Source organism: Tupaia chinensis, unplaced genomic scaffold (assembly GCF_000334495.1).
Source record: "Tupaia chinensis unplaced genomic scaffold, TupChi_1.0 Scaffold000636_1, whole genome shotgun sequence".
In the NCBI taxonomy this organism is placed as follows: Eukaryota; Metazoa; Chordata; class Mammalia; order Scandentia; family Tupaiidae; genus Tupaia; species Tupaia belangeri.
Window position 1 is genome coordinate 297,377 of NW_006160157.1, and position 16,770 is coordinate 314,146.

At 36.9% G+C, this 16,770-nt stretch overlaps 1 protein-coding gene across 1 annotated transcript in view; it reads left to right on the forward strand.

Moving 5' to 3' along the window:
* SLC26A7 (solute carrier family 26 member 7) overlaps nt 1-7,605 on the forward strand; it is a 169,550-nt gene extending 161,945 nt beyond the window's left edge. Inside the window, exons 17-20 of the mRNA XM_006159563.3 lie at nt 292-392; nt 6,079-6,133; nt 6,217-6,320; nt 7,334-7,605. Of these exons, the coding sequence (XP_006159625.1) occupies nt 292-392; nt 6,079-6,133; nt 6,217-6,320; nt 7,334-7,369 (296 nt within the window). The 3' untranslated portion in view covers nt 7,370-7,605. The remainder of the gene's footprint in view (nt 1-291; nt 393-6,078; nt 6,134-6,216; nt 6,321-7,333) is intronic.
* The last annotated feature ends 9,165 nt before the right edge of the window (nt 7,606-16,770 follow it).

Here is a 16,770-nt window from a genome sequence, read left to right on the forward strand (position 1 = left end):
GAATATCAGTTTGTCTGTCTAGGAACTGGTACTGGTAATTAACCTATCCTGTCTTTCTCTCTGTTATGTGATAATTACTTGAAATAGCATTCTAATAATCTAAAAAATAAAAATTAGTGATTTACTGAAGAATGTTAAAGTTAAGTATTCAGAATCAGTGTTGTTAAACACGTGGTCACTGTTATCGTCCCACTGGTCAAGGAAGTCAGCAGCAGAAATCTCAGCTCAGGGGATGCTCCCATTCAACCAGCATCAACTTATTCCTAACTCAAGTCTCTGTTCCTCCTACAGAAGAAGCATCACAGTCCTGTGCTAATGAGAAGTGTTCTTTAATCCTGGATTGCAGTGGATTGACCTTTTTTGACTACTCTGGCGTCTCCATGCTTGTTGAGGTATTTACACAGTTTGTGTTCAGGCTGGTTCTTTCCCTTTTCTTCAGTAATGGGGGTTTCTACCAGCCTCTTCCAGCCTTGGACTCTTGGAGCCTGTCTGGTGAAATACTCATCTCACCCCATTGTCTGCAAAAGGTGTAGAGCATTATTCTTTGCACCACTGAAGATTTGTTTTCAGAAGATCTCATCAAGCTATCAAGTGTGTTTATGTGCCAGGGTGAGAATATTCATATGGGGTAGTCAGAGAAAACAGAATACAGGGGCTGGGGGTAGAGTGGGCACAGAGCCTACTGAGCAGTCAACTTCTTCTGAGCCTTCTAGAACAGAGAAAAGGCACTTCCAGGGCACAAGCTGCATGAGCAAGTGGCCTCAGTGATGAGATATTCTTTCACACATCTTGGCCTGGTAGAATTTGACCTAATAGCATTCCAGGTGTTAAACAGTATCCGATGCCAGGGCTTTCGTGTGTTGTCCTGGGTGATGTTGCCTCTTTCTCTACATCATGTTCTCCATGAGGTTTCCATAAGCCAGACATGCAAAAAAAAAAACAAAAAAAACAAAAAACAACAACAACAACAACAAAAAAAAAACAAAAAACAAAAAAACAAAAAACCCAAAACTATTTATTTCTTTAAAACTGACTTGGATCCCCATTTCGATGGATGGAAGAACACTTATTAATAATTTTTTTAACTCATGGAAAATTCAGACATTTCTGCAATTTTTTTCTTTTTTTTTTTGAGTAAAAACTAAGTCAACAAGGAATTTACCTTTTTTATTTCCTTCTGTTTCCCCTCTCAGTACCTTGAATTGTGGCGAGGAGAGGGGTCTTCAGGGTGGAACATCTCTTCCTCAATGTCCTCAGTCCTCCTCCAGCTTCTGTGCAGATAACTAAGCTTACCTTGTTTTTGAGTACTTGCTCCACAGGAGTTTCCTTTTCTCTCTCTCTCTTTGTAATTTAAAGTTTCGATTTCATTGTATTTATTTTAAGAGATACAGAGACAGGCACCCCCAGGGTCTTTATGCCGTGTTCCATCCCCAGCCCCAGCCATTTTGGGTTACAGGCATGTGTGCGTGCAGCGCCAGTGCGTACAGGGAACCTGGGTCTTCCCCTGTGGGTCCAACGTCACAGAGCTTGATGTTATCATTATGCTGCTGTTGCCGATTCCCACAGAAGTTTCCTTACTCTGGAGTCTCCCCCTACGTGGGCTTAGTAGATGGCAAAAGACTTAAACAAAATCTTAGTAAAATTTCTGGAGATTTTTTTCTCAGTACATTTCTCTCCTGTCTATGACTTTCTCCTGTAAATCTTATCCATCTAACCTTGCCCGAACTCCAATTTCTGTCTGTTCAGCTCAGCTCAATAAAGCTGTGGCCTTTACTTGGGTCTCCATATCATCTCATTGCTCAGCAACTGCTTTGCAACTGAAAGCTGAGCTAATCAGTCTCCTCTCAGGAACTCAGTCCTGAGCTGCCTGGTGCCCGAACACAGTCGCTCTATTTACAGTTGCTGGGCTTAGGTATTTGTGTCCAGTTGTGCACTTATTTATGGACGATGGGGTAGTCTTGTAGTACTCATTGTGGATAGAAGTGGAAGTTGGACATGGGCTTATAAAGCATTCAGATCAGCAGACTTGAAAATGTCTCACATTTAGAGGTTTTTTTTTTTTTTTGCCTTTTTTGGAGAGGTTTTTTTTGCTATAGGGTGTGAACGCTTGTCAGACAGAGAGAGAGAGACAGAGAGACAGAAAGCAAGAAATCACGCCCCCCCCGGGGGGGGGGGATGGCCACGCTGCAATCCCTTCTCCTCCATTCTCCTCTCAGGATCTTGGGCACACATGCACACGCGCCCGGTGTGCGTTTAAGCCACCGGGTCCGGGACTCAAACCGCGGTTGACTACCTGGGAGTCCAGCGACATAGCCATTACACTAATTGCTGGTCCCTCACATTTAGAGTTTTGACTGTTTTCTCTGATGTTGCATATCTTGTCCCGGTTCATTTATATTTTAAATTTACTCTGAAATGCCCAACCTTTCAAATTCAAGGTAGTACAAAGGTCCACTTTAGAATGGTCTTCCTATGAAAATAAGAGTGGGAGAGTATAGAGAGAAACTTTTAAGCGTGTGAGAGCCAGAGTGTGGTCTCAGCTCTATACGCTAACAGAGTTGTTGATATAAGCTCGCTTGTCTAGACCTCAGTCTATTCATTTTGTGAAAATGAGGGGGTGATTTCACTTCAGAATTAGCAGATACTTGGAAAACAAACAGATTATTCAAAAGAATCGAAGCTTAAATATCATAGGTCTTAAATCTAATGCCTATTTTCGGCAAACCACCTTTTTCTCCATAGACTTTGCATTTATTTTCTTGTTGTTCCCTATAAAAGCTTTGGATTCAGCCTGAGTACTTCAGATTTTCTTGCAATGCAACCCGGACTGTGAGTGCATAATCCCTCTTCACTGAAGGGCTTCTTGTGTTCTGCATTTTTATTTACTCTGAGTTGCTGAGATCTAGAGGAGTGCTCTTAAACTCATGTGCTTAAGGCCATCTGGGGTGCTCATTTAAAATACAGTCTGCTAGGTCCTGCTTATGACCTAGAATCTTCCTTTTCAATTACCAGAGATGATTCAGAGGTGGCCCAACATCTTATTTTGAGACACACTAGACTAGGACTATCCTTTTACTGGGAAAGGCCAGTGTATATATTTTTTGTTCAGTTGCATTTTAAATTTGTTTTTGAAATTATTAGATATTTTCTCTAGCTGTCACAAAACTGGATTTAAGGATAAAGAAGGAAATCTTTATATACTCCCACTGAGTTTAGGATCTAAGCTTGACAAATCAAACAATCCAGATACTGAATGAGTTGAGAAAGAGCTCTTTAGGGGAAAGGTTTTTTTTTGTTTGTTTGTTTTGTTTTTCATTCCTTTTAATTTAAAATTCTATGTAATGGAATGATGGAATATATCAACTGATGCAATTTGTTTTTAAATTGGCAAAAATCGATGTTTGCCCTTGGCCAGGTGTTTTTCATCTTTTATATATATATATATATATAAAACCAACAGGGTTTTATTTGTGTGTGTGTGTGAATATGCCCTTTTTCCTATGACTAAGAGAGAGTGTTCAAAAAGTTCATGGAGGTACAAATTATGAAAAATCTATGAGACCAGTTCCCTAACTGTAGTAGCTAAACACTGTGCAGAGGAATCCGGAGCCCAGATGGCTGACTGTTGGTTTGAATCTAGGCCCTGGCAGCTTGACAAACATGGTATGTACATGTATGGATGCCCTAAACCTAATAAGATGGAGAAATGGAGGAATAAGAATTGTGGTGTAATCAAATTCTGTTGGAGAGTGCTTTCTCTCTCTCTCTCTTCTAAGTGCATGCTCCTTCTGGGAAAAAAAAAAATTCTATGCATGAAATTCAAAAAGTTTATACCGAAATGAATTTGTACTTTAATTTTACTTTTCAAAACCTTTTTGATGTCCCCTCATATTTGAATTATTTCTTTAAGATTATAATAACAATGGGACCGGCAGGTGGCGTGGTGGTTAAGGTGCTAGACACTCCCACATGGCCAACCATGATTCTAGTCCTGGACCTGGTGGCTTGCTTTGTCACTTCCCTCTCCGTCTCTCTGTGCATCTCTCTCTCTCTCTGGTCTAATTAAAATAAAATGAATGAATAAATAAAATAAATCATTACTTAAAAAAAAGATTATAATAACATTATACCTGTGAGGAAGGTCTTAAAGACAGAAAAGAATCTGAGTCTAAATATCAGTCATATGATATCAGTCCTCAGATCCAGATTCCAGTATTTGCTTTTCTGGAAACTAGAAGTAGAAATAACTATTTCAATTTGTTGTGAGGCTAAGAAATTATATTCTGCATATAAAGAACCTAACAAAGTGTTTAGAGTAAGTACTCAAGAATGTTAGCTTCCATAATTTTTAAAATCACTTAATAAGGTATATCTTAGAGTACAACTATTATCATTGAAATTAGTATTTCGTAGTTCTAGCTACCCCAGGAGAGTGTTCAAAGTACGAGCCACAAGGACTTTTCAGTCATGCGTGTCTTCCTGCTCACGGACAACTCCCTGGCCTGTTGTCTTAGTCACTTTAGCATAAGGACCATTCTTCTGGGAGTTGTAGGTTGAAGAAAATCGTTTGACTTCTATTTATTTTTTTACTTGGGACACTGGAGAGGTCGGTGAACTAGAGATTATGTTTATCAACATCAACGAACCACCCGTAGCAATATGTTTGTGCTTCATTGAACTTAAGAGAAAGTCAAACACTGAGGGGTCACCTTGAATTAGTCATTTTAACTTATAAAAACAGGAGCCATTTATTAATGCCTATGACTCAACCCACATATTATTTATTTGTTGTTTGTTCATTTTTGATCAGCATGATATAGCTATTATTTCATAATTATTCTCACATAGAGAAAACTGCTTACTACTGGAATAATATGAGAACAATTTTGGCCATATCATGCACTCTCTTAGAATATATTGTAAATATAGCTTTGAGTATTTTATGTGGAAGATAAATCAATGATATATAATAAAATCCATCCTACTGTAAAACTTCTCAATTTACTTTCACTGAATTTCATGACTAACTTTGTTCTGGGTGAATTTAAGCTCAGAGCCTTTAGTTAATTTGCTTCTTCTTGAGATTTTCTAGAACTTAAAAGAAGCAAGGCTCTAAACTATGTTAGATTTGTTAGGATTTCCCATCTTTAAGAACCTTTAAAAATGGAAGCTGGGGACCCCAGGTGGTGGTGCAGTAGTAAAAGCTGGTGTTCTGGGAGGCTGACTGACCCATGAGAAGGTTCCCAGTTTGCATCTAGAGACCCCCTTGAATAATACTGCATGTGCCCATGATGTGGGGGCTGGGGGTGAATTGTGACACTGAGACCCTGATAGTGGTGCTATCTCTGCTCTTTCTCTCTTCCTCTCTCTCTCAATAAATAAATAAATAAATAAATAAACTAAAAAATAAATTTTTAAATGGAAGTTAGGCAGTAAGACTTGGCTTGGGTTTGAATAACATTCTCATTTTCCCGTTCATGGATGGGTATCTTAGAGTTCCTGAGTATGCTCAAATTTTTGTAAAATATTAAAGTAAGCAGTAGGGTAGCAGCTTTCATCACTTTCATAAATGGGTCCTTGATTTCCAATAAAGGAAGTTCAGAATAATTTTGTAGCATTTTTCTAGGAAGACAAATGACGTTTTTAGTTTTATATAATGAAAGAAAATGTAAGCAGTCCAATTTGGTTGTAGTAACGATAGATGTCATGCAGTATGTATTTTTAAATTTTAAATTTTAAAAATTTATTTTATGTATTCAATCACTGTACATCACCACAACTTGCAAAATGAATTCACCCAATGTGAATGTCCCCCACATCAGTCCAGTCAAGACATCATACACATTATCATCAATTGTCCATTTCTGTGTCCCTCAAGTGTCTTGTCTATTTTTCTCCTTGATTAATTTTAAGACTTTTGCCAGGTTATCCTTGCCTGTGTAACAATGCCTCCCTCTGGTGGTTTATCTATATAGCTATTGCCTTTTTTTCCTCTAAAAAGTCTTGTTCTGAAGCCCATCTTAGTTCTTTGTGCCAGCTATCTTGAATTAATTGTGGGTTTGCTGTTTAATTTGCCAGGCTTACATGGACTGTAAGGACAAGAGTGTGGATGTATCATTAGTCCATTGCACAGGTAAGAGTGTCCATGGAGAACGTTGAACTTGATTTTTTTTTTCCTGCCTGATGTGTCCTGATAGCTCCTGTGCTTTCTTATAGCTTCCTTGATAAAAGCAATGAAGTACCGTGGAAACCTAGACACAGAGAAACCAATTTTTTTTGAATCAGTTCCTGCTGCAGTAAGTCACATCCATTTAAATAAGGTGAGTTGAGCAGGTTGGCAGGCAAGTATTATAAGAAAAATTAGAATGTGAAATCAAGGCTTTACTTTTAAAAATTAGCTTATCACTACACTGGCATCTAAAATCTATTAAAATCTTCCTCTACCTCAGAATCTGCTGCTATAGGTAAAGGACTATTTCCATCCCTTTTACTGATCCAGTTATGAGAAATTGCTTAATAATTTGGATTTTTGAACAATATCACTGCTTAGAGACTTCAGTGATCACCTATCCTTGCTAAACCTTTGCATGTAAAATAAATGCTTCCTTCTGGGTCCACTGTCCTGGGAATTTGACTCCACCTCTCCCAAAGACTAAAACTCTAAATATAGCTTTTTAGTTTTATTATCCTCCTATATCTTTGCGTCTAAGCTTATATTGCCATCTCTGGAAATATTATTTGCAAAGCCTATTGTTCAAAACAATTTAAAGTCTCAAAGTCATCTTCCAAGTATTGGGCTTTCTGGTTTAGTGTTACAAGTAAGCTAAGAGCTTTGATTTCCTGCAATTTTTCTTTGACTCTTGAATTGTTTTACCTTTCCTTATCCCTAGAACCTTGGTGCCTCCAGAGGCATTTGGTGCCTCCCAGAGTCATCCCTATTATATTCAGTCAGAACAGTAGGTATCTACAAAATAATAATAATAATAATCTATTACTGTCATTATTATTATTATTGCCCACCCAATGTGTGTTGAGTACTCACCATACTTAGGAATATTCTCAAGAGTTTACCTACAGTAACTAAATTTGCCACAACCGTATGAGGTAGAAGTAAATATTATTATTGAACCCATTTTTAGAAATGAGGAAATCAAAGCCCAAGGAGTTTTTGTTATTTGTAAGTGGTAGAGCTGGTTTCAAAGTCAGCAGTCTGACCTTGGGTCTGGAGCTTTATACTCTGGTGCCAGCTTGCTTCGATTATTACTCTCCTTTTACTACCGTACCAGTTTAAGAGTTAAGTGTCCTGTGTGTATTTTTTTCTTCTATTTTTCAGAATTTGAACAAACTCAGTGATCACAGTGAAGTCTGAGATCCTTTGGTTGCAGTTTCATTCCTGTCTTTAGCAACTGTCCCAAAGAGTCCTTAAACAGGCATTTTGCACAACTTCGTTGTTGAAATCCTACAGATGATCTTAACTACAATAAGTAAGATGGGACTTAGCAACTGCGTAGCTACTGGTCAAGATTTGCCAACAATTTTTTTTATAACTTTGTTAGCAGATTCACATAGTTATTTTATATAAGAATCACTATGTATTTAGTTTTTGTGTACTGAAGGAAAAACATGATTTTATTTCCTTTTTTCATAGCATTTTGTGTTGTTTTATTTTCTCTTTTGTCATAAGTTAATTTGCAAAAAACTAATGAACACTTTTGTTATAAAATATTTAGAACATCTGTAAGTCATTTGTCAAAATTCAGGATCATCTATAACCAATACGTAAAAATAACTTGGTAAATGTGCCATTTCCCCATACCCTTTTCTCAAAAAATCATTTAAACATCAATAAGGATAAATATTACTTTATATAATAAGCTATGGAATTCACAGAGAGTAAGCCAAATGAAAACAAATGACAAACTGGAAATCATACCCTTCCTTACATTTATTCATTCATACCCTTCCATACATTAATTCCTCAATGATTCAGGAAAATTTGTGTACTTACAAGAGAACTGTTATCCAATAAAGTCAAGGTCTTGACAGTATTCTGATTTTCTGTGAATATTGTAAATGTTCAGGATCTTCAGACCCGATAGCTCTAGTTTTCGCATCCCTATGTCATAAGAGGCACTGTTTTCTGCTTAAGTTTTGTTGGAGCCAAAGATTTGGAAATAGCATGTTTTATTTTTTTTTTCACAAATACGATCTTTAGATGAAAAATATCACCAGTAGAATAGCTTTGTGCTATTCCAGTACAAGATTAACTCCAGTAGTTTTAGGCATTCTTATTTCAGAGAGACAGCCAGTTTATTCTAATATGTTTATCTATCTGTATCCACATAGATAGATAGACAACTGGATCTCCACAGTATATTTTTCTTTCTCTTTTGCTAGAAAAAACTAAATGTGATTATATCTAAGCCCATCAAAAGAACATAATAATTGACAAGAAAATACCATAGGCCACACTGAACTGTGTAAGTTATTATTTTCATATGGGAACATATATTTTCAATCACATGCAAGTATATAGAGTTTCACATATTTATATTGCAAATTGATTTATCTAGGAATGTATCTCAGTTTCAAAGATAAGCATAGGTTCATAATTATGCATAAGTCTTAATGGCGTTTTGACTGTTTTAGAAATTACTATTGTAAGAAAAGGTCAGGTTCTTTAAAATAAATTTGAGAAGCAGGTCAAAAGGAAAATTAAAGAGTGGTCATTTAGGTGCATTCCTGGGCATATGTAAGAGTAAATTATATTGCCTACCAAGTGATGAATTGTAATAGTCTCAAGTAAATGTGTGGTAAACATTCATATGGCCCTTAATTTTAACATTAAATCCTAGATAAAATAATATAATAAAGTGAAAGGGGAGTAAATAAAGAGTGCTTAAAATGCTTGTAACTTATCTACCTATTGAAATTTTAGTTGAAATCAACCACAATAAAATAGTCTTTGTTCCAAAAGTAACTTCAACCCCTTCATCACCAATTTAATTTTAAATGAGTGGGGCTAACTCACCCTACCATTAGACACTGTTCCAGGGAAGGATAGAGGTAATAATTGGAGGTAAAATTTCCTCAGAGAAAGGAATTTTACTCTGCCTTATCCTGTGAAACGATTTCAATGGTGGATAATGATAAAATTCGCCATTTATAATCTGTCGGTCATTGGCAGATAAACATGAGTCAAGGAAAGTCAAAAAATAAAAACATATTTTACTACATATAAATTGATATTTTGGTAAGCAGTTTGGACTTATAATTGAATTCATGCACTGAAGGCATTTTCCAATTCGTTAGAGATTATGGACCATGGCTGACATTATAATCATTACAGTTAATCGATAGATGATTTGTTCTATTTTGTTAAAGCTGACAGTATTGTCTGAGGAGTTGTATTTGAATGCATTTCATTGTTTATAGTAGAAGTTTAATGGATACAACTTTAAAGCCAATAACTTGAGTATCAAATGTTAATGTTATATTTAAAGTAAAGAAGACCAAACCATGCATTCTGAAAGTCCTCCACCACATTCTAAAAGCTTCTCCCACACACCAATGTCAGTGTGACTGTTGACCTGGAGAAACTTCCTGGAATTGAGTTCAGAGAGCCCAAGGGTTTCAGACATATAAGATTCTAAAACATAAATGTTTATTTCAAAACAGGTACTGGCAACACAAAAAGTATAACTTGAACCTGACGATGAAATGTTTCTAGAGTCAAACTAAATTATTTTTTATGAGATCACCTTATTTTTATATATGATAAACTACTTCCATATTACTTATGGTGGTAAAATAAAATTGGAGAAAATTAAAACTGACCTATAAGAGTGTTAAGAACCTAATAGAATGATACATATAAATTAAGCATAAAATATGTAACCAGGAAAAAGACTGTTAACATTACATTTATGCAAATTAAATGCCCTTAAATTTCTCCATTTGTCTTCCATTTTAAAGGTTATTTGCCCCCGATTATATGATTCAAGTGTTATAAGGTTTAGCTTGAACTACTTTGCAGTAATTTATTTGACATATCTCTATTCTATAAATACATAATGTAATGAAGAAAGAGATCTTTCTTTTTTAATGAAAACATTAATGTGTTAATACCCTTTATGGATAATGTTTGACATTTAGTGGTTACCAAAATATATTAGTATGTTGCTGAACATAGATAGTCCTAAGAAATTCATATTTTGTATTCTGTGGAATGGCAATTTAACTCAATGTAAAATATATGCTTTTTGGCAGTGAGTTTGTTGGCAGATTTCAAATAGGGAGTTAACTGGTGCTTTTACAATCCAAAGATTTTTAGTTAAAAATCATGTAGTCTAACACACTGCAGTTATTTTTTTGTATTTTTAATGCATTTAATTATCTTTTTAATAATTCCTTGTACTAACTCAGCATGTAACAATCTATGTGAAAATAAATTGAAATGTGATAACTATTATGTTTAAATGGATTTACAGTCATTATTTTATTTACTCTCCTGCAAAGCATGTGTTACACTTTGCTTTCTTAGACTGACCACAGAATATTATGTGTTGGAAATTCCTAGAAGAATTCATTAACCTTGGTAATTCGTTCTTTCAAAATTTCAACCAAGGACTGTGAGGTACTTTGCTTAATATATGGATTGCTGACAAAGGTAATTTTTGCTGTAAGACTACACTTACACAGTCCTCTCTCACCAAGTTTATATACTTTTAGTTAGAATTTTAACTAATGTGTACATTTTTATATTTATTTGGGTTCTTGTTATAACCTGTTGTTTAATCATCATCCCTGAATTCCTAAGGCTAAGTTCAATATTATTACACATTTTAGAGGTTACTGCTCCATGGACAAGAAGATAAAGTAATAGTCTAGGTATTAAAGATATAGCAGTGAATACAACAGAAAAAAAATTCCTGTCCTCATAGAACTTATATTCTAACAAAGGAAGGCTAAAAAATGAACAGGATGCATTTATAATACATGTGCTGTAAGTCAGATGACATATGCTAAGAAGAATAAATTAAAGGAAAGATGATGGGAAGTATGGCAGAGGTGTTGGATCCCTGGATAGGAAGGCTGAAAGGTAACCAATGGAGTCAGTTTGAGCTGCTATGACAAAATACTGCAGACTAAGTGGCTTAAACAACAGAACATTATTTCTCACAGTTCTGGAAGCTGAAAAGTCCATGTTGAAGGCTCTGACCAATTTCGTTTCTAGTGAGGGTTCTCTTCCTGGCTTGTAGATGACCACTTTGTCACTATATACTCATGTAGGAGAGAGACAGAGAGGTCTCTGATATCCATGTCCCTTCTTGTAAGGACACTAATCTAATTGGGTCAGGACCCACCCTTATGAATAATTGAACCTTAATTGCTTTCTTATAGGCCTTATCTTCCAATATAGTCAGATTGGTGATTAAGGCTTAAACATACGAATTATGAGGGGACACAATGCAGTCTCTAGCATTCTGTCCCTGACCCCCCCCCCCAAATTTATGTCCTTGTCACATGAAAAATACATTCATTACATCTCAAGAGCCCCAAAGAACTTAATCATTCTGGCATCGACTCTGCAGTTTAAAATCCAAAGTCTCATTAAATGCCATCTAAATCATATTAGGTTGTCAGGAAAGTCATGACATGTTTTCTGTGCAAAAATGGATTATTACTTTCCAGGTAAAAATAAAGGGGCCATTCATCCTTAGGCAAATTTCCTCTTCAGCTGTGAACTTGTGAAACTAGACAAGCTGTACATTTCCAAAATACCATGGTGGACAGGTTTAGGAATGAAATTGCCATTCCCAAAGGGAAAAATAAGAAAGAAGGAGTGAAAGGTCTCAAGCAAGTCCAAAATCTAGCAAGGTAAGTTCCATTAGATATTTAAAGATCGTGAGTCTTGAAAATAATTCTTTTTGGTTTTATTCCCTACATTCCAGAGCCATCGGGCTTGCAGTCCAGCCTCTAAGTTTCCAGGTAGTGGCTATACCCCACCCCCCATCCACCCATGGCTCTGTTGGATGGTCCTATCCTCATAGCTTAGGTCAGAGGCTGTCTAGCTTATTGAAACGAAGGCTGTGTCTTCACCTTTTGAAACTGAGGAGTCAGCCCAGATGTTCTCTGAATTGGCTTGGTTGCCATTCTTCCCTCTCCTTGAAGAAAGCACACGTTGATGACTTATCAGCTGTGTGGTCCTGTAGAACCCAAGAAGTCTGACCGCCCTTTATTTGTCCTGTCTCTGTTCCTTTCAGTTCAAACTATAAAAATTTCTGCTGGTATAAGCTCATCTCTATTCCTGGTTTCTGATGAGGTGGCTGATTAAATTCTTGGTTCAGACCCATGCTAATGATCTTACCAAATGATATTCAGTTATACTCAGTGTTGTCTTCAAAATGAGGTTTCTCGTTTTATGTGATAGGTTAGGCAGAGAAAGCAGAGTTTTCCAAACCTTGGAATTCTTGTTACTTTCCTTAACAATTGCTTCTTTTTTTTGGGAGAGGTTTCTCCTATAGGGTGCTTGCGCTCACCAGAAAGAGAGAGACATAGAGACAGAAAGCGATAAATCACCCCTGGGGGGGATGGCCATGCCGCAATCCCTTCTCCTCCATTCTCCTCTCGAGATCTTGGGCATGCACGCACATGCACCCACCCAGATGTTCTCTGAATTGGCTTGGTTGCCATTCTTCCCTCTCCTTGAAGAAAGCACACGTTGATGACTTATCAGCTGTGTGGTCCTGTAGAACCCAAGAAGTCTGACCGCCCTTTATTTGTCCTGTCTCTGTTCCTTTCAGTTCAAACTATAAAAATTTCTGCTGGTATAAGCTCATCTCTATTCCTGGTTTCTGATGAGGTGGCTGATTAAATTCTTGGTTCAGACCCATGCTAATGATCTTACCAAATGATATTCAGTTATACTCAGTGTTGTCTTCAAAATGAGGTTTCTCGTTTTATGTGATAGGTTAGGCAGAGAAAGCAGAGTTTTCCAAACCTTGGAATTCTTGTTACTTTCCTTAACAATTGCTTCTTTTTTTTGGGAGAGGTTTCTCCTATAGGGTGCTTGCGCTCACCAGAAAGAGAGAGACATAGAGACAGAAAGCGATAAATCACCCCTGGGGGGGATGGCCATGCCGCAATCCCTTCTCCTCCATTCTCCTCTCGAGATCTTGGGCATGCACGCACATGCACCCAGTGTGAGTTTAAGCCGCCGGGTCCGGGACTTCAACCACGGTCGACTACATGGGAGTCCAGTGACATAGCCATTACGCTAACTGCCTGTCCCAACAATTACTTTTTTACTTTGTCTCTCTCCCTTTATAGTCAAGAGTAACCAAACCACTTGAACCACTTGTTTTCAATGCTTTACTTAGAAATATCCTTAGTCAAATATCCAGATCCATCACTTGCAATTTCTACATCCACAGAACACAGTTAGGCCAAGTTATTTTTTGCCACTTTGTAACAAAGATTACCTTTCTTTGAGTTTCCAGCAAGTCTTCCTCATTTCTACCTGAGACCTCACCAGAATGACCATTCACTGTCCTATTTCTACCAACATGGTGTTTGTGATTGCTCTCTAAGAAAAATGATACTTTTCCTCTAGTACTGTTCTTTGTGAACCCTCACCAGAATCCATATTTACATCACAAGTTCCTTTACAGTAATTCAGGCTTTTTCTAGTGTGTACCTCAAGACTCCTCCTGCCTCTACCATTTACCCAGTTCCGAAGCTGCTCCTACACTTTACAGTATTTCTAATAGTAGACTTTGCTTATCAGTACCAAACTCAGATCTGTTTGGGACGATATAACGAAATATCATCGACTGGGTGGTTTAGACAACAGAACTTTATTTCTCAGATATGGAAACGAAAAGTCCACAATCAAGGTGCTAGCCAGTTTAGTTTCTGACAAGGGCTCTTCCTGGCTTGTATAGATGACTTCTTTCCATGTCCTATGGTAGAGAAAGAAAAAAGAGGGAGTCTTCTGCTGTCTCTTCTCATAAAGATACTAACCCGTGTGATCAGGGCTCTCTTGACCTTATTTTTCCTTAATCACCTCCTTATATGCCTTATCTCTAAATACAGTCTCTTTAGGACTTAGGCTTCAACATGTGAATTTTGTAGCAGAAATAATTCAGTCCTTGACATTTAAAAATTTTTTCTTTTTTATGTCTGAAAAATGGGCTTACTAGGATTTTATGTATGTGTACTACAGGCCATGATTTTTCATTAAAAACATGGTCATTGATCATGAACTGTCCTGCTAAAAACATTCTGCTGCTAAAGACAGGTTAGTATTGACATAACAAATAATTAGCTATCTGGTAAAGGAGGGTAAAACTGAATTTATCTAGTTTGATCTAAGCTATCATATTGTTTCAACAAAAATAATTACACACGCATACTTAATTGTATCAATCATCACAGAGACACACCGGACAGAGTCCTGATGTTAACTTTCTACTTTGTGTTTTTGTTCATTTGTTTGTTTTTAAAGAAGGAAAAAATTCTCAGTTACTATGAATTAGTTAACTGCCCTGAAACAATTCTTTCAAAATAGTCATTACTTAAAAATATTCATTTTATATTGATTCAGCAGCAGGAGTTGTTTTATTTTGGTCACCTTATCTCCTTTCTTTTCTCAATAATAAAGATCATTCTTGGTAGTTAAATACAAGAAGCTTTTTAGTATTTTTTTTTTCCTATTTGGAGCCTCTTATTTTATGGTCACATTTAGAAACTGGCTAATTAGTGAGTTTTGTAAGAATCTATTCTTGATAAGAACTGTGATTACATTTAAAAAAATGTTTCCATAATGAAATAAATAAAACTGGAATTTTATCTCCATTTTCCATGCTGCAAGAACTGCTTTTTTTTTTATTTTTTATTTTTTATTTTTTTTTATTTTTAAATTCTTGGTTTTGAAGCAGTTTCAGGCCTTGTGAGGCTAGAAAAGTGAGGAAAGCAAGAAGCTTCTTTTAGATAGTCATGTGTCTCCCAAATAAACTTCCATATTTAACACCTTCTTTCTACACTTCCTACTACACTTTCTATTACATCTTGATTTATATATCTTACAGACTTCCCAAACGTCTGTGCTTTCTATTTTCTTAAATTTGTAGGACTATTGCTTAAATAAGGATGTCTTTATTAGGGTAACAAAACCTGAGACAGTGTGATGAAGGGAGGTACATGCATGCAATGCTGGGCACTGGGTGGCTTTTAGGGGAGAAAAACAAAGATTCAGAATAAGGGAATGTTTACAGGAAGTATTTCAGGAGGATTTTTTCTTTTACTTTTTTCTCTTTGAGTTTTCTTGCTATAGGGTGTGCGAACTCATTGGAGAGACAGAGACTGAAGGTTAGAAATCAACCCTCAGGGGTAATGGCCATGTCACAATCCCTTCTTCTCCATTCTTCTCCCGGGATTTTGGCATGCACACACATGCACCCTGCCTGAGTTTCAAGGTCCAGGACTGAAACCACAGTTGGCCATGTGGGAGTCCAACACCTTAGCCACTACGCCACCTGCTGGCCCCTGGAGGAATTTTTCTGGAGAGATTTTTCAGGAGGATGTTGATTGGCATGACTTACTTACTGTACAGTGTACAATTTCAGTAGTTTTGAGTGTCCTCTGAGTTCAAGTATATACCTCATCAGTATTTGAAGGGCCCTAAAGTTCTCATCATTAGTTATGTATTTGGGCTGGCATAAACATTGTAAGAATAAGGGCCAGCAGATAGCATAGTGATTATATTGCTGGACTCCCACGTGACTGATCATGGTTTGAGTCCTGGACCAAGTGGCTTGAAACTGACTCCAGGCTTATCTACTTGTGTGTTCAAGATCCTGGGAGGAGAATGGAGAGGAAGGGATTGTGGCATGGTCAGCCCCCCAGGTGGGTGATTTGTTGCTTTCCCTCTCACTGTTTCTACTTCTCTCTCTCTGGTGAGCACACGTGCCCTATGTAAAAAACACGTACAAAATAAATAAATTATGGAGCTGTCATGACACATTGTATTAGCCTTAGGAAGACATAGATCATCTAATCAGGTTATGAGACATTGCCACCATGGACCTGAGAGAACAAAGCACAGCACATTTTGATAATGAAGGAAGGTTAAACATGTCATGGCAGCTGCTGAGGACAAGGTTGAGGGTGGTATTGCGGCATGGCGAAGCAGGCTGAGCCATGTGCCTTGGGCATTCTTGGATGGTCAGAACCTTCCCTCACTCCTCACCCCAGTGACTCATACATGGTAGGACAGGGATTTACAAAGCCAAACAGAATACTTGCCGCATAGTAGTTTTTTCCTCAGACTTCGGCCTTTTGACTTGGCTCTGGAATTAGAATGTGTGAGCTGCCCCAAACAGGATTGATATATAATTCTTGTCTCATGTAAGCCATTTTTTTTAAAAGTTGCTACTCTTCATAGTATTGATAAAAATATTGAACTAGTAAGGGTGTAGCTTAATAGAGTAGAAGTTTAATTCATTGTAATCAATCAGGTGATGGTGTTAGCGTCCTCCTAAGTCTTATTCTGAATGTGATCCTTATAATAACTACACCAGAATCGCTGTAGGTATTTGCTAAATATGCAGACTCAAGCAACATACATAAGACCTAGTGAGTCATAATTTCTTCATTGTGGGCTTGGGAATAAAGATTTTAGAACAATATCCCTTTCAGTATTGTACCTTAAGATTTAGGATCAGAGTCAGAAAAGTTTTTTTTTTTTTTTTTTTTTTTTTTAAGTCT